The sequence below is a fragment of the Condylura cristata genome, unplaced genomic scaffold (assembly GCF_000260355.1).
Source record: "Condylura cristata isolate star-nosed mole 26May11 unplaced genomic scaffold, ConCri1.0 scaffold00003, whole genome shotgun sequence".
NCBI classification, from domain to species: domain Eukaryota; kingdom Metazoa; phylum Chordata; class Mammalia; order Eulipotyphla; family Talpidae; genus Condylura; species Condylura cristata.
The window spans coordinates 22,298,795-22,317,010 of NW_004567104.1; the positions used below are offsets into that span (position 1 = coordinate 22,298,795).

General features: G+C 38.8%; 2 protein-coding genes across 3 annotated transcripts in view; one reads left to right on the forward strand and one right to left on the reverse strand.

The window, feature by feature from the left end:
* Positions 1–367: 367 nt before the first annotated feature.
* Positions 368–6,511, forward strand: EIF4A2 (eukaryotic translation initiation factor 4A2). Of its 2 annotated transcripts, none has more exons than XM_004675076.2 (11): positions 368–455; positions 1,224–1,269; positions 1,362–1,494; positions 1,777–1,916; positions 2,674–2,842; positions 2,930–3,039; positions 3,286–3,429; positions 3,730–3,867; positions 4,110–4,199; positions 4,427–4,506; positions 5,732–6,511. In XM_004675076.2, exons 1-11 carry the CDS (start codon positions 427–429, stop codon positions 5,874–5,876), a joined length of 1,224 nt encoding a protein of 407 aa, XP_004675133.1. In that variant the 5' UTR covers positions 368–426; the 3' UTR covers positions 5,877–6,511. The 2 variants fall into 2 exon arrangements, with proteins under 2 accessions (XP_004675133.1, XP_004675132.1); XM_004675075.2 differs by having other exon boundaries at positions 380–455; positions 1,221–1,269; positions 5,732–6,509.
* Positions 6,275–18,216, reverse strand: part of RFC4 (replication factor C (activator 1) 4, 37kDa) — a 15,744-nt gene continuing 3,802 nt past the window's right edge. Inside the window, exons 3-11 of the mRNA XM_004675077.2 lie at positions 17,207–17,285; positions 14,319–14,398; positions 11,985–12,104; positions 9,395–9,538; positions 9,069–9,189; positions 7,882–8,007; positions 6,934–7,014; positions 6,754–6,867; positions 6,275–6,676 (exon numbers count right to left, since the gene is read on the reverse strand). Coding sequence (XP_004675134.1) covers positions 6,581–6,676; positions 6,754–6,867; positions 6,934–7,014; positions 7,882–8,007; positions 9,069–9,189; positions 9,395–9,538; positions 11,985–12,104; positions 14,319–14,398; positions 17,207–17,285 — 961 coding nt within the window. The 3' untranslated portion in view covers positions 6,275–6,580. The remainder of the gene's footprint in view (positions 6,677–6,753; positions 6,868–6,933; positions 7,015–7,881; positions 8,008–9,068; positions 9,190–9,394; positions 9,539–11,984; positions 12,105–14,318; positions 14,399–17,206; positions 17,286–18,216) is intronic.

An 18,216-nucleotide genomic window follows, 5' to 3' on the forward strand; every position in this document is an offset into this window, starting at 1 on the left:
GAAACCTAGGCTGCCGAGCGCACAACGCCCCGCAGGCTTCCGCCTCCCGGTACAGCCCCGCTCCCCCGGCCGCCTCTGCGTCAGGGACGCGGAAACCCCGTAGGAGCAGGGAGGGCGGGGAATCTGGTTTTCACAACACTTGCTGCAATATTCTTCCGCCACAAAGCAAAGAGTCCCGAACTTCCTCCAGTGTTCTGTGCTTTCCAGAAAAATTTAAATATCGAGAAATAGCCCAAGCTGGGCTTTCCCGTTGATTTGTTCAGTATATTTCCTGAGGGAACGACCCCAAGGTCACAATTTTGTGGCTGACCGAAGCGCGTAGAGAAAATTCCTCCGCAGGAAACGGGTTCCGGCCGCGAGCCTATAAAAAACGGGTAGCGCGGCGCTGCTGTCTTTTCAGTCGGGCGCTGAGTGGCTTTTCGGATCATGTCTGGTGGCTCCGCGGATTATAACAGGTATGGCGCTTATTCGGCGATCTGTTGTATGGGAACATTTGCGGCCCGAAAGGGGACTGTAGTAGATGGCTTGGAGGCAGGGAGCTAAGGACTCACGCGCTTCCTTGGGGGGGCCAGTCCCCTGTGCCCTTCCAGAAGCTTCCATGACTGGAAGGGGCACCGGGTGCAGGAAGAAAAGGACAGAGAAACTGAAGGGTTAAAGGGTGTATTTTACCGGGCCGAAGCCGCTTCGAAATACCGGGCGCGTTCGCTGCCCGTGTGAACACGGCACGTAAAGCCGTGGCGCAGTCCGCATTGGGTATTCTGGCCAGGGCCTGAGCTTTATTGCGGCCAAGGGTGCGAGTTGGAGGCTTAGACTTTGGCAGGTGGGGGCAGACGGAGGTGGTGGTGCCGTCGCCGCGGCGAGAGGCCGGACGGACCTGGCCGGCCACTGGGTCCCCATGAACCGTTGGCACACCCGGGGCCGGGCCGCTCGGCCCGCGTCAATCACCCGGGCTTGCGCAGAGTAAGGGGCGGAGCTGGGCGCGTGGAGATCTCGCGAGACGGTCCGTCGCCGTGACGGGAGCGCTCGGCCTGGGGGAAGGGCTGGTGTCGGCCGGGCCTTCCGGGTGTCCAGTTAATCAGCCCGCAGACAGGCGCTCAGTAAGTTCCGTGCGGCGCTAGCTTCCTTAGCACTTCTACAAAGTGTGGCAGTGGGAAGAGAGTAAGATCGGAGGGGAGGGGAGGGGGCTTGCGCAGCGGTCACCTAACGAATGTTTTTGTCAGCAGAGAACATGGCGGCCCAGAGGGAATGGACCCCGATGGTGTCATCGAGGTGAGAAATGTGCATGGATTTTGAAACTGAGGAAGGGGGACCTTGTTCATTCCAATTACTTTATTTTTATTTATTTATTTTTTTAACAACAGAGCAACTGGAATGAGATTGTTGATAACTTTGATGATATGAATTTAAAGGAGTCTCTTCTTCGGGGCATCTATGCTTATGGTTTTGAGAAACCGTCAGCTATTCAGCAGAGAGCTATTATTCCTTGTATTAAAGGTAAAAGAACTCGTTGGCACGTTTAAAAACGAATTTGCTATTCCAGATATAGACCTGGACCATAGAAGGGAAATTTTCTGGGGGACTAGCACCTGTGTGTATTCCTTAAAGTGAAATGATGGCAATCATCTTTCGGGACTGACCTGAAATGAAGAACATACTCATTGCTGATCACTTGATTGATTATTTGGGCATAATTCATGTGCCAAATGGAATACATGGTGTGAACAAGAACTGACCATTTGATGTGGGATCGGTAAATATGTATCCTACTTTTTTTAGGGTATGATGTGATTGCTCAAGCTCAGTCAGGTACTGGCAAGACAGCCACATTTGCTATTTCCATCCTGCAACAGTTGGAGATTGAGTTCAAGGAGACCCAAGCACTAGTATTGGCCCCCACCAGAGAACTGGCTCAACAGGTATTGATAGTGTAGTTCAAAAAAACTGCTTGCGTGTTGCATAGGTTTCAGGTTTCACAACTGTGAAGAATTTAAAACTTAGTATAAATCGGTCCTACCAGCTCTCCCATTAACTTAAGTCCATGCATGCAGGGAGTTTTTGTTGAAAGTTAAACAGGAACTGGGTGTGCAGGTACAGCTTGCAGGGTTGTATAACATGGAAGCTTTCTGTTCAGGGTGGACTATATCTGTGCCCATTTTTAAGTGAATGCAGTTGTGCAACATGAAAACTGCAGTGACATGTTATCATTTGACTGTCTCAGTAGTTTGTGATGCATCTGTTGCATGCTATGTTTTCAAAGCTCATTGCTATATTGGCTTTGAAGTAAAACCTTGCTAAAACTAGACTTTATTGTAAAGCTCAAGATTAAAGTAGTATCCTGTGGGGGAAATTTAACGGTTTGTCCTAGCTATAATTGCAGAACTTATTAACACCCTCCATCCTACACAAAGGAGACTAGTGAAGGGCGTGTTTTAAGTTCTTAGCTGGTATTTGGGGCAATAGGTTCCCAAGGTTGATAGGCGCAGGAGACATTTTAGGGGGATTGTAATTTTAATCTTGAAAGAGATAAGTGCATTTTTTTAAGCTTGGAAGTAGTTAACGTGCTGTGCATGCATAAAAGCTGTTTGCAGACCCAGATATAAGCCCTACCTATGCTTTGGAAGTTAGCCACAGAACCTAAATTCTGCTGGATAATAATAAACGCTTTACTTTTAGATCCAAAAGGTAATTCTGGCACTTGGAGATTATATGGGAGCAACCTGTCATGCTTGCATTGGAGGAACCAATGTTCGAAATGAAATGCAAAAGCTCCAGGCTGAAGCACCACACATTGTTGTTGGTACACCTGGGAGAGTGTTTGATATGTTAAACAGAAGATATCTTTGTAAGTATTCTTCATGTACAGTATGGTACTTTGCTGTTAGAAATCAGAACTAGAATATCTAAAGATGGCAAATAACTGTTTTTATAGCTCCAAAATGGATCAAAATGTTTGTTTTGGATGAAGCTGATGAAATGTTGAGCCGAGGATTTAAGGATCAAATTTATGAGATTTTCCAAAAATTAAATACAAGTATTCAGGTAGGCTTTATTGGGGTGGAGGAGGGGGAGGAGTGCATCCCTTTACACTGGAGGTTAATGCAGGAACTGTTACAATACAACTGAAGTGTTTTATTGTCGTTCCCCCTGCTTAAAACAATTGATGCATAACTATCTCTGTCTACCACAATTCCATAGTAAGACAGAGACGCTTGGTCTCAAACATTTTTTTCTCAGTAGTGTTGTAAGGGTTGTGCTTCTTGAATGACATTATTGTCTGTCTTTAAGGTTGTGTTGTTGTCTGCCACAATGCCAACTGATGTGTTGGAGGTGACCAAAAAATTCATGCGAGATCCAATTCGAATTCTGGTGAAGAAGGAAGAATTGACCCTTGAAGGGATCAAACAATTTTACATTAATGTTGAGAGAGAGGTAATTTAATTTTAACATCTTAAAATGTGGACAGATCTATTTTTTGCCTTCTTGTATAAGCACTGTGCTAAAATTGCAGAAACTAGGATATATCTTGGTTTTTGTAATAATGCTAGCAGAGTACACACAAGAAGAAAAGTAACTGCACTAGATTGTAAAGACTGGGGTGGACCTCTTTCTTAATGTCCAGTGTCCTTTGTCTTAAGATTTGGTGCAATAAGTCAATCATTCAAGAGTGAGTTTTATATATAATGTATGTTGGAAATGATTTTACTGACTACTAATTTCTTTGAACACTAGGAATGGAAATTGGATACACTTTGTGACTTATACGAGACACTGACTATTACACAGGCTGTTATTTTTCTCAACACAAGGCGCAAAGTGGACTGGCTTACTGAAAAAATGCATGCCAGGGACTTTACAGTTTCTGCTCTGGTAAGAGGTATTCTAATCTACTGATATTTAGCATTATTCTCATTAAAGCAGGATTTAGACTACAATATAGCTGTGAGTGCTGTGTTGTCGTTCCCCCTGCTCAAAGTAAAGTTGTTTCTTAACTATACCTGTCTGCTTAATTTCTGTAGCAGCCAGGGACGCTTGGTCTCATACATGTTGATAAATTTAAGTGATTTTTGTTTGGAGATTCTTGAATTTTCTTAAGAAAGTTTTATTTGCAGCATGGTGACATGGACCAGAAGGAGAGAGATGTTATCATGAGAGAATTCCGATCAGGATCAAGCCGTGTTTTGATCACTACTGACTTGTTGGTAAGTCAGTTTTTGCTGCTTTCATAAATTTACCAAAAGTTATTTTGGGGGGAAGGTTTTCAAATAACCTTTACCAGTTTGGACTATTTGGGAGAGAAAAAGACCACACTCCACAGTGGATTACATATGTAGTTCACTACTATTTTGTGGCCTACATTACATTGGTATCCAGTCTTTTTTTTTTTTTACTTAAACTTTAATCACACTCCCTACCCCCTGTATTTCAGGCTCGTGGGATTGATGTGCAACAAGTGTCTTTGGTTATAAACTATGACCTACCTACCAATCGTGAAAATTATATTCACAGGTGAGTAAACTGCATCTTTACAATTGTAAAGTGAACTCATAATTGCTTTTCTTCTGGCTGATTTGTCTTGAAAGGCAACCATAATCAGGGAACTGATTCATTAAAAAGAAAACAGTAACTTGGTGAGATAACTAAAACTGTACATGGGAAAATTGGTCACACACAGTGCGAAAAAGTGAAAAATGGTGGATGTAACAGAGTTGAGGCTTTAGATTTTTTGGTTTTAGCCTTAGTGATGCTCCTGTGTCCAAGTGCTTTCTTGGTGATTTCTCTAGTTGGGATTTTCTTGGTGTCGTCTGGTAGCAATTTTGAGCAGTCCCTGGTTAGCTATAGTGGCTTGATCCCTAAATAAATTGAATTGTACTTTGTTATATGATGTAAAAAAAGACTTTTTAAAAAATACAGGAGTCGATAGCAGCAGTTGATGACGAGATGGCGCTCAGAAACGGCGTTGACGTAATTTAGGACGTGGAATCATAAGCGAAACAGCACACTGTTTGAATAAAGAGCGAGTCGGTATTTATATTTGTTTTTCTTTTGTCATGATTATTTGATACTTTAAGTTGTTCCAGCCAAGGCATTTTACATAATAGCTTTAGCCTATCAAGTGGTTTGTATTGTCTGGTTTGTCTGTCAGGAAGGTAGAAAGCTGTTCTGTGGTTAAACACGTTGAGTAATTTGAGCCATAACGTGTGAAACTGAGCAAAAAAGCAGTGATAAGTTTGGGCTACCATACCAAATATGTTTTCCGACTGGAAAATTGTAAGTTTTAGACAGTAGTTAACCTTAAAGCATTTGTATTTACAGTTTACAGTTCCAGGAGTGCGTCGAAATGGATGACATAACTTCTTTTTGTTTTATCCCTGGTGTTTACATTTGTCCCAGGCTGACATCTGCTCTTGGATGGCCCACTTTGGTATGGGCTTTAGTTTCACTACCCCAAACACAGTACTGTCATCTGCTTTAAAAATAATAATGCTCAAGACACCTGATAAATCTCATTTTGCAGCCAGACAAGCCTTGAATGAATCCTTTTGGCACTAACTGCAAAGGAAAATTTTTTTCTCTAGATAATGATTAGCAGCTAGTGCTCCAATTAGAAGCACGAACTATAACCTTGATAAGTAAACAGCAGCTGATGGTTAACAAGTGGATCTTCATGTTCATTAGTTCATGCTTATGTAAGAAGTATATTCTAATTGTTGATTTTCTTTTTCTTACACAGAATTGGCAGAGGGGGTCGATTTGGGAGGAAAGGTGTGGCTATAAACTTTGTTACTGAAGAAGACAAGAGGATTCTTCGTGACATTGAGACTTTCTACAATACTACAGTGGAGGAAATGCCAATGAATGTGGCTGACCTTATTTAATTCCTGGGATGAGATAGTTTGAATGCAGTGCTCGCTGTTGCTGAATAGGCGATCACAACGTGCATTGTGCTTCTTTCTTTGGGAATATTTGAATCGTCTCAATGCTCATAACGGATCAGAAATACAGATTTTGATAGCAAAGCGACTCTAGTCGTGAGCTCTTGTGAGGAAAGTCACTGGCTTTTTCCTCTTTAGAGTTAGACTGTTGGGGTTGGGTATAAAAGATGGGGTCTGTAAAATCTTTTTTTCTTAGAAATTTATTTCCTAGTTATGTAGAAATGGTTGTATTAGATGTTCTCTATCATTTAATAATATACTTGTGGACTAAAAGATATAAGTGCTGTATAAAATCAGCCAATTATGTTAAACTAGCATATCTGCCTTTATTGTGTTTGTCATTAGCCTAAATAGGAAGGCCTTTAAAATTGATTTTTTTTTTAGGAAGCATTTGAATGCATTTTGTTTGGTATTGTATTTATTCAATAAAGTATTTAATTAGTGCTAAGTGTGAACTGGACCCTGTTGCTAAGCCCCAGCAATCATCCTAGGTAGGGTTAAACACCCCAGTAAAATTGCCATATTGCACATGTCTTAATGAAGTTTGAATGTTAAATAAATTGTATATTCACTTTAAAGGTGGTTTGGTTACTTTTATTTTTAGCATAAAAATTTACCAACAGGTGTAAGTTGAACATGGCTGTAAATTAACAATTCTGGGTTAACTGCTGCATCACAGTAGCACACAGACTGATTAATTGCAGATGTTCATCAGCACCATCAGCTAAGCATTTATCAACTTCCTACAAGAAAATAATGAAGGCATTAGGATATAAGTTCCTTTCATTTATTTCTAGAATGTACATAGGTGTGTACTTACAGCAAGTTTTTCTGTTATGATTGACTTCTGCTTATCAGAAAGGTCATTTTCTACAATCACATCATGTAGTTGATTGACAAGTTGAGTTGCTGCATGGCCTTCATCAATTAAGTCCTGTAATAGAAAATTATGCCATAGGGTTGCATAATTTGCCCTTCCCCAAGGTTAAGACTGACATACCTTTACTACAGCCTCTAGTTTGTCAAAAGATCCACTGTGACAGGCAGCAAGCATTCCATTAATTGCCTCTGCTGGTATTACCTAAAATGAGAAGGGTGTGTGAAGATTTCTTCAGGTAGTCCAAGGTGCTTTAAATTTTAAGCTTTAATCCTACTAAGCTCCAGGTAACAATGACCACTGACTATTAATCTTGCCCATGTGAAATAAGTACTTAAATTCTCCACATCTGGAACTGCTTACAGTTTCATTAAGTAGAAGAGAAAAGGCCTTGGTGAGGGTTCCTACCTGGTAGTACAAGGGGTTGTTTCCCCATTAAGCTATCAGCCAGGGAGCTGAGCCACATGGCATAGCAGACCTCTCCTGTCTCACCCTCTGCTCCCCTCAGCAGTGTATTTCAGCCAATCCCATTCTGTTCCCCACCCATCCCCTACCCTTGCCTCTGGTCTATACCCCAGCCCACCATAAATAAGTCTTAAAAACCAAAGCTTCTGAAGTAGGAATATTCACAAGCAGGAATAGCACTTTCAAGTTCAAGTTTTGTAAGTTGGTGTGTTCCTGTTTTATACACGACCCAACTTCTGTCATAAATAAGAACAGAAATAACAAATTTTAACGGCCACATCCCTGAAGAATTTCCTTTATATTGGCAGATCTAGACAAAATGTGTCCTTCATGAGAACACATTGGTTCCCTTACTAACAGGCCCCAGAGAGCTCTCTTCTGCCACAGGAGCATGCAGTAAGGAAATGAAGGTCAGATAATCTAGTTTATCAGATAGGAAACGGGCACTCATTGAGACAATGAATCTGCAGGTACAGTAATATATGTAAGATGTTGATGCTGTTTATCAGCTACTCAAGGTATTTTTTATAGACTAATATTTGTTGGAGATTTCCTAAGTCGCTCCAAAAAAATTTAACTGAAAATTAGAGTATCTAATGATCTTACCCCAGCAATGTCTGTGATCACTTTCTCTGTGACCTCTTTTCCACCTGTTAATCGAGTAGCACTTTGAAGAAATGTAATGGCCTTTCTCAAGTCCCCTTCTGATACTTTAACAAGGTAAGCTATTCCCTGAAGAGAAAAAAAAAATTTATAATGGTCAACTAAGACTTTTTTTTTTTTTTTTAAAGATTTATTTGTGCATACAGAACTGGGGTACAGGCCAGAGGCACTGCTGAGAAGAGCAGTGGGCAGGTCAGGAGAGGTCTGCCTCACCATGGGGATCACCTCCAGGGCAAGCGGGGATCAAACTCATGCGGATGTGGCCTTCGATTCTTAGTGCTGTGCTTAACCCGCTGCGCCACCAGGGAGGGCCAATTAAGGCTTTTTGACTTGAATTTTTAAAAAGTTTTAACCTGTAAAGGGAAAAAATTATTCCCCCTTTTGAAGGATTATAATTCAATAGTGGCAGAATTCATGGAGAGAGCATCGATCCAATGGAATGAAGAAATCGCTTGCCTCTGAAGTAAGTTTGCAGAAACGAGATATTCATATTTATTTCATTGATTACATAAAACAGAAAACATGAAAAGTATGGGGCCCTCCCTGGTGGCACAACAGGTTGAAGTGCAGCACTATGAAGCTATCCACACCCACTTCAGCACAAGTTCGATCCCCAGCCAGGGAGGTGACCCACATGGCATGGCAGACCTCTGACTTGCCTGCTGCTCCCCTCAGCAATGTACTTTGTCAATCTGCTTATTCTGATCCCCACTCTCTCTGTTGAATCCTCTCATTGCCCCTGCACCTCTCTGGCTTGTACCCCAGTTTTGTATGCATAAGTAAATACGGTCAAATTCTGTTAAAATGAAAAGGCTATAGTCTTTCACTGTGCCAGATTTTCATCCTATCAATTCTTTAAATGGAAATACTAGCTAGAAGACTAAAATCTTTTCATTATGAAGAGATTTGTCATTGCAGAATATGCATTTATATATATGAACTCTGTCCCAGTTTTTGGTCTCTCAAATATTAATTAACTCAAATAACTTAGTAACAGAAAGACTGAACCTGTAATTCCTAGACATTCCAACTGTTGCTCATTTAGCTTTAAATAGCATCAGAAAATGGAAACAGCATGTTTGACTCTCATGGTCTCATTATATGCATTCATCAAAGGAAATAGTAATTACCTCATTGCTAATTTTGACATCTTCTTTATTAGCAATGTCTAATAATCGCTGCTGTTGAATTTTGTCTGACAGAGGTTTGAAGCGGAATTTAGAACATCTAGATGTCAGGGGCTCAATTATTCTGTAAAATATTGGAAAAAACAAGTAAGTATCTACAAAAGGTCCTGCTCCCCAACCAACCTACCCACAAAGAACTCATTTTCATCAGTAATCAACATCATGAATTGATAAATTAATGTAACCTTGAACATTTACTTTTTTCTCTCCCTAGTTGAGCTTATCAAGATAAGGTGGCCAAATAGCTATTTGCAGGTCAATATACATACCGACTGACATAGTTACAGATGAGACAAAATCGGGTGGTTTTAGATTCTTTCTCCATGGTACGTCTTAAAGCTGCCTGAGCAGCTGAGGTCATAGAATCTGCTTCATCCAGAATCACAATCTTAAAAGGAGGACACAGTTTCCCGCTGATTTAGAGAAAAGAAATACACAGCATTGTAGTACAGTGTAGTGTCCACTACAATCACATTTTAGAACATTTTCACCATCCCCAAAAGAAACCCTGTGACCACTAGGAATCAATCCTCTTCTCTTCCAACTCAGTCATAGGCAATAATGAACTCTTTCTTTACAGATTCACCTATTTTGTACATTTCATATGGACAAAATCACATAATGCCTTCCTTTTTTAAATACTTACTAATTTATGCACGCAAAAACTGGGGTATAGGATAGAGGTTTGGGGCAGTGGTGAGAGGATTCACCAGAGAGAGTGGGGAGCAGAACAGATGAATTGACTGAACACTGGTAAAGGGAACAGGGGACGAGACAGAAGATGTCTGCTTTGCCATGTGGGTCAGCTCCCTGGCCAGGGGTAAAATGTGTGAAGAGGCTGCAGCTAGCTTCACAGTGCTGCGCTTTAACCTGTTGTGCCACCAGGGAGGGCCCATAATGCTCTTTTATGACTGGCTTCTTTCACGTAACATTTTCAAGGTTCACTCATGCTGTAGTGTCACTACTTACTTCATTCCTTTATATTGTCAAATATTATGGCACATGAATATACTACATTTATTTGTCCATCCACTGTGATGGATATTAAGTGGTTTCCATGTTTGGGTATTTACCCAGGACTGGAATTACTGGATCTCATGGTAACTCTGTTTATCTTGTACAGGATACGGAGTTTTCAAAATGGCTACAACATTCTGCACTCTAACCAATAAGGGGCAAAGGTCAAGGTCCTAATTTTTTTTTTTTAAGATTTACTTACTTATGCATACTGAACTAGTGTACAGGCCAGAGGTGCAAGGGCAGTGAGAAGATTCACCAGAGACAGAGTGGGGAGAAGAATTGGTTGATTAGTGAAGTATACTGCTGAGGGGAGCAGCAGGCAGGTCAGGAGAGGTCTGCCACACCATGTGGGTCAGCTCCCTGGCTGGGAATTGAACTCATGCTGAAGTGGCTTTAGATTCTTAGTGCTGTGCTTTAACCCACTTTGCCACCAGAGACGGCCCCTAATTTTATTACTCTATACCAGCACTTCTTTCTTGGCTTTTGTTATAGTCACTGTAGTGGGCGTAATGTGTATCTTATCATTGATTTTTATTTCTCCAGTGGCTAATGCTGATGAGCATGTTTTCATATGCTTGTTGGGAGTTTATAGATCTTTGGAGAAATGTCTATGCAGATTCTTAGCCCATTTTTTATTTTTTAAAGATTTATTTATTTATTCGTACAGAACTGGGGTACAGGCCAGAGATGCAGAGGGTGAGAGGATTCACCAGGGACAGAGTGGGGAGCAGAACAGGCTGATTGACGAAGTACACTACTGAGGGGAGCAGCGGGTGGGTCAGGAGAGGTCTGCCGCGCTATGTGGATCTCCTCCAGGGCAGGCGGGGATCGAACTCATGCGGAAGTGGCTTATGCTTCTTAGTGCTGTGCTTTAACCCGCTGCGCCACCAGGGAGGGCCTCTTAGCCCATGTTTTAATTGGACTGTCAGAGTTCTTCATATACTCTTCATCTAAATAGTTACTTACATGCATTATAGCTGATCCAAACCAAGAAGGATATCAAGAAATTATTTATTTTCTACAAATTCTTCAGTGTACTCTGATGTAAATTTAAATAGATGCCGTGTACCCAAATTTAAACTTACAGCTTTGCCACATTTGGAGCATAAGTAATTGACTTAAATACCCCTGTTTAACTCAGGGCAGTCCCATTATAATTAATACCTCCTTTTTTATTCTAAAAACTTCCCAGTTTAGACAAGGACTTACAAGTTTACCCTAATTATGAATATACACCGAAGCTTAACATACCTAACAAACTATTAAGTTTGATTAATAATTATTACTGAAGCCTTCAAAGTGGTACAGGGGTTAAAGTCTCAGTGCTACCAAGCTAGTGCCAGCCATTGAGCACGGGTTCGATCCCCAGCCAGTGAGCTGACCCACATGGCACAGCAGACGGCTCCTGTCTTGCCCATTGCTCCCCTCTGCAGTGTATTTCAATAAATCCACCTGTTCTGCTCTCCACTCTATTGCTAGTAAATCCTCTTATTTCCCACACCTCTGGCCTAGACCCAGTTCTAATATGCATAATGGGATAAAGTAAATCTTTACCAAAAAAAAAAAAATTATTTCTCAGACAAGACACAAGTTAATGACATGAGTTAAAAACCCTGGATAACTTAACTTAAAATTATCATTTATAGTGGAAAGGTGTGGGCCTAAGTAATTTAATGAAAATGACAAAACCATGAAAAAGGAATTAGAAATCTGGCAAAAAAAATTCATTTTATATAAATTATGTAAAATATTTCTTTTATATAAATATAACATTAATTTTACACATAAGAAAGTTATTTTATAAATAAAATACGCTATGGAGAAGGTGAGCATACTTACTCTGAACGACTTCCTGACACAGTTAATTGAGCAAAATTCTTTACTTTCTCTCTAACTACTTGTATTCCACGTTCATCAGATGCATTTAACTCAAGAACTCTTAATCGAAAAAGTTCAGGCCTATAGCAAAAGGAAACAAATGAGGAACACCATATATAAATAGGCAAAGGTTAAAACCACTTTTTAACACCTACACATTTTACAATAGTTTGAATCTAACTAGTTAAACAATAGAGCTAAAAAACACATCACCATTTCTTTATTTCTTCTGCAGAGACATGCAGTTAACATTTTGCAGTTCTTCCATGCATTAAAGAAAATATTAGATATGATCACATAATAAAAATTTAAATCAAATTTCTACTTAGGATTTGTGTCATAATTGTCATGTCATCAGAACCATTACAAATATCACTTTAGCAATTACACAATATTCATCCTATAATTATACTATCATTTACTCAATTTACTTATTATGTTTAGATAACTTTAAATTATAAATTTAAGTAATAAAATTACTGAAGTATGTTATATTTTGAATTATTTACACAGGATTGCTATATAGAAAATTACTGGATTTAAACATGAACAATTTAAAAAATTATTAAAAGTTGCTCACTACAGAGAAATATGTGGAATCAAAAGAAAATGGAAACAACTGGCATATTCCACCAAACAACCATTTTGAAAACTTTTCCCACATATATATGTATTTATTTTAATGAGAAAACAAGAGTTGGGTTTTATTTTCCCTAAAGAGTATGATATAGTAAGCAGTTTTCTATGGGTATAAACATTTAGAAAACTCAGTGTATATATTTTTTATTTCTAGCCACATATATTAGGCATGGGGTTTATTTTTTAAATATTTTTTACTTTATTTATGCTTACAGAACTGGGGTACAGACCAGAGGTGCAGGGGTGAGAAAAGTCACCAGAGATGGAGTGAGGAGCAGAACAGACAGATGTACTGAAATATACTGCTGAGGAGAGCAGCGGGCAGGCCAGGAGAGGTCTGTCACACCATGTGGATCACACCTCCAGGGTGGGGATCGAACTCACAATGAAGTGGCTATAATTTCTTAGTACTGTGCATTAGCCCACTGCTCCATCAGGGAGGGCCCGGGCATGGGATTTATAATTAAAGTAAGTTCTTTCAGGGCCCTCCCTGGTGGTGGAACGGGTTAAAGCACTGCACTATGAAGCTACCACAGCCACTGCAGCATGAGTTCAATCCCCAACCAGGGAGGTGACCCACATGGTGAGGCAGACCTCTCCTGACCCACCCGATGTTCCCCTCAGCAGTATATTTCAGAACATCTGCCTGTTCTGCTCCCAACTCTATCTCTAGTGAATCCTCTCACCCCCCATACCTCTGGCCTGTATCCTAGTTCTGTATGCATAATTGAATGAATGAATGAATGAATAAATCCTTGAAGAAAAGAAATGAAAATGAGTTATGGAATAACAGGCCTCTTACAGTTTCCTTGAAAAGGAAAATTTGCTGTAGAAAAAGTAAAACATTAATTAGACTCACAGAGTTTTCATTTTATCGTCCTTGACATTTTGCTAGAACAAACTATCTTTATATTGGTGGTTTCAGAGATGCAATTATTTTCTGCTGTGGTCATTTTCAGATGTACCCTTTGGATATACATAATATAAAAATTCTGAAAAAATTCAAGACAGCCTTTGTTATGTTGGTAGGTCATCCGTGGATATCAGGCCTATACTAATATCTCTTTAACTCTTAGTAAAGATTACCTATACAATGTTTGGCTAAGCCAACATAGCCAATCTAGAAAGAGGGTAATCTAAGAAAGCAGTTCATAGCAATATTCTGATGTTACCTGCAATCACATTTCATAAACTTTCTCACACACACTGTCTATCCTCAGGAGACTTGTGGGCTAGGAGCTACCTAGTTTTTCCAGAGACAGAAACTGGGAAGTTAGTACAAGAGGCAAGTACAGGAGTGATGTGGTTTAGTTGTTATCAAACACAGTAGGTTCTATCGTAAAAGCATATGTCTGTGAAGATAATTATTATGGAGTAGTGAAATTACTGACAATGACTGGAGTTTGGTTGAGTCCTCTGGGATCTAAAATCATAATGAAAGAGTTAAAGTGATGGAAAAAACACCATGAGGTTTCTTGTGTTGCAGAGCATGCAAACATTTGGAAATGGGCCCATTCATTGCATTAATAAAAACATCAGAAACAAAAATAATACCCAACAGCCTCACAGGGAAACCAAATTTTTGAGAAAGAAAAGCATTATGAGATTTTTTTTTTTGGTGTATTTTTTTTTTTTCCTAAAGAGATTTCAACTCACCCAAAGAGTTCCCTGGCTGCTGCCAAAATAGTGGATGTTTTTCCAGTTCCAGGTGGCCCATAAAATAAAAGATTAGGTAGCTACAAAAGTCAAATTTCATTATTTACAAATTGTATTCTGGCACAAGCAAATGAAAATGATTTCCTAATAGAGAAGGTACACATAGACAAATACAAAACTTTCTTAACAAAAATTCTATCATGTAGTATTAACAGTTCTAAAACTACTTTTCCACATAGTATTATGACTTTTTTTTTTCTCAAGAAAATGAAAATGATGCCTTTCTGTATTATTTATTTAATAGTTGGTTTTAATTTCAAAATACTTGTCCACCTCACAGGAGGTAAGCTTAAGGAGGTCAATAACAGAGCCTCCCTGGTGGCGCAAGGGTTAAAGTCTCGGCACTATCAAGCTATCTACACCTGCTCATGGCATAAGTTCCCCCATCAGGGAGCTGACCCACATGGCCCAGGGGACCTCTCTGTCTTGGTCACTGCTACAGTCAGCAGTGTACTTCAGTAGAGCCACTGTTCTGGTCCCTACTCTTTCTTGTGGGTCCTCTTACCCTCTGTACCTCTGGCTACTCCCCAGGTCTTGTATGCATAAATAAATAGAATCTTTTAAAATACTATTTTGTTCTATTTACATCTATATTCTTAGCATCTCATGTAGTACTCAATATGGCCAAATAAGCCAAGATATACATAAGTATATTAATTACAAAACTATTAATATTATTTTGGAAACATACAGCTTAAGATACAAACTATAAAATTCATTGGTGAAAGACAAAGACCAAACAATCTCTTATGTATCTCAATTTTTTTTTCTTAAGTTTTATTTATTTAAGGGCCCTCCCTGGTGGCGCAGCAGGCTACAGAAGCTAAAGCCACTTCAACATGAGTTCAATCCCTGCCTGCCCTGGAGGTGACCACATGGTGTGGCAGACCTCTCCTGGCCCGCCCACTGCTCCCCTCAGCAGTTCTACTCCCTGCTCTGTCTCTGGTGAATCCTCTCACCCTCCGCATCTCTGGCCTGTACCCAGTTCTGTATGGATAAATAAATAAATTTTTTAAAAAAATTTATTTATTTATATATATAAGAACTGGGGTGTAGGCCAGAGGTGACAGGGGGTGAGTATTCACCAGAGACAGAGCAAGGAGCAGGACAGGTGGGTTTACTGAAATACACTAATGAGGGGAGCAGTTGGCAAGACAGGAGAGGTCTGCTGTGCCATGTGGGTCCCTCCCCTGTCCAGGGATTGACTGATGCTGAAGCAGCTGCGGCTACTTCATAGTGCTGCACTTTAACCCTTTGTGCCAGTAGGGAGGGCCCAACATATTTTAAAAAATATGTTAAGGTAAAAATTTTGGATATGGTTTAATATATTTCTTTTTTTTAAGATTTATTTACTTATACATACAGAACTGGGGTACAGGCCAGAGGTGCAGGGGCAGTGAGAGGATTCACCAGAGATAGGGCAGGAGCAGGACAGGTGGATCTACTGAAATACACTAAGGAGGGGAACAGTTGGCAAGACGGAGACGTCCGCTGTGCCACATGGGTCAGTTCCCAACTCAGGGACTGAACTCTGCAGATAGCTCCATAGTGCTGAGACTTAACCCCTTGCCCCACCATGGAGGCCCCACATCTCAGTTTTTAAAGGTTATAATGCTTATTTCGATGTGTTTAGTTCCATGTTTGTAATGATTAAGATAGCTATCACAATACTGTCTGACATATATAGTACATTCAAGAACATTTCGTGAAATACCAATTCTTAAAACTGACTTCTGAAAAAATATCTTATTATAATTCTACTTTAGAAGCTTCTAAAGTAAATAAAGAAATGAATTATTTTCCTTTACTCCTTAGAATTTAAAAGTTACGTCATATTAAAGTTTTAAAATTTAGTCTGAAAAATAGAAAATATTAAACCAGAAGCTAAAGAGGTCTTAATTTAGCCTACTTGTAAGTTAGTTATAAAGTGAAAAAGTGGATTATACTAAAAAAAAAAAAGTATTGGATCATAATCCTACATTTGCTTGAGAGCTGAAAATACTAATAACGAAAACACATCTTGTCCTGCAAACTATACTACTATGCAATTAAAATTGTGTAACATTATAAAATTAAAAGGTAAAGATTGCTGGATTAAATAAAAATAAACAATGGTAAAGAAAATGACTTTAAGTAGTTTTAGACATATAATTAATTTCAAAGTAGGTACTACTGTAGTGTAATTCCAGGAAGATAAAGATGGTAGCAAAAAAATTAAAGGAATCCCTAATTCAAAAATACCAATTTTAGAGGAAGGAAGCAAATTTTAGGGATAAAGCAAGAGTATCACAGCTTCATCAGCAACTTTCCCTTCCTTCACTGAGTTTTTAAATGACTTATCATATAGAACTTAAAATTACTAATTTTCACATGGCTTTCTTGTTCCTCAATTACCTAAAATGCAAGTCACTGAAGGATACTTTCTCCAACATTATCACAGCAGAAGACACTGTAGTTCAAACCAGATTATAAAATTAGGGGAGCACTTAAATACTCAAAGAATCTCTAATTCTTTATAGCACATAATACTAACTATAATTCTCATACTTATTGGGTGTATATGTTTATTCTCTTTCTCTCCACACCAGAATTTAAGACGAAATAGGGTACCCAATCTGTGTTACTCAATGGTTTATATCTGAGCACTATACAACAATATCAGATAGGAGCTGCTCAATAAATATTGTTGAACAAAGTATCTACTGTACAAACAGTTATCACGGCTTACTATATCTACAGCATAATATTTAAGGGGTATAGGATGTTGTAAAGAAAGAAAAAAAGTGAATAATTATTAACTTCATTATTAAATATTATCTGCTACTCACATCAGCTCCTTCTAAAGATTTTTTTAAAACTGCAACTACTTCTTCCTGGAAAGCAACTTCATCCACACATTTTGGGCGACTGGGGAAAAAAAAGAGATATATTGATTGTTCTATAGTATATGTTATTTATAGTAGCCACAGATTTCCTTTTGCTAAAAGGTAATTCTCATATATTGGTAATGAAATGAGAAATGTTGATAACTGAAAGCAAGTAGAAACTCCACTTGTTATTTACTACAAGCAAACACATAGGAAAGGTGTGAAATAATGTTTTACTTTTCCATATGTGTCTGTTAGTCTTAGAAAATTAAACAAATGCCAGCTGTTTAAAAATTCAAAGTGAACATTTGCTTAGAAAATTATTATATTTTAGAAGATCATACACCTAAGTTGAAAGGGAGAACTATTTAATTAGCTCAGCATCAGCAAATATATCGTACATCATCTGACTGCACAAAAAAAAAGCACACCTCTTCACTTAATTGAGGGGTAACAAAATAGCAAGTTTAACCAATATGAAATATTAATAATTTACAATTTTCATCTTATATCATTAACTAGTGATATTAAAAGAAGCTAGAACAAAATTATTTTCCCAACCCTAAGATTAGCCATTATGCTTAATCAAGTGGTCAAGTTTTTCTTTGATTAATTTTTTTGATTCATTTTTTTTTTAAACAGTAACTTTGTGTCATACTTTCTAGGAAAACCTGTGTATGTTATAAAGTAGGGTTTTAGAATCAAATACCTGCAGGGACTAGGAAGATAAAAATGAAGACACTGGAGTGTAAGGCAAGAAAAAATTTTAGGGACATACAATGAACTGAGGAATTTATGGCCTTCCTAAAATGAGAATGCCAGTCCTTTAAAATATTGCTAGGTAAAAACCTGTATCTACTGTTGCTTAAGCTTCCGATAAGCTGAAAATTCTTATTTCCTTTCCCTTATATAACCTACTGTAATTTAAAAATCTAGATTTTGGGCCCTCCCTGGTGGTGCAGTGGGTTAAA

Bases quoted from the DNA above. Each gene is read 5' to 3' on its own strand.
- EIF4A2 (XM_004675075.2), top strand. From the start codon at position 427: ATGTCTGGTGGCTCCGCGGATTATAACAG. The intron at 3,430-3,729 runs GTAATTTAATTT...TTTGAACACTAG, and splicing joins ACATTAATGTTGAGAGAGAG to GAATGGAAATTGGATACACT. The intron at 4,507-5,731 runs GTGAGTAAACTG...TTTCTTACACAG, and splicing joins CGTGAAAATTATATTCACAG to AATTGGCAGAGGGGGTCGAT.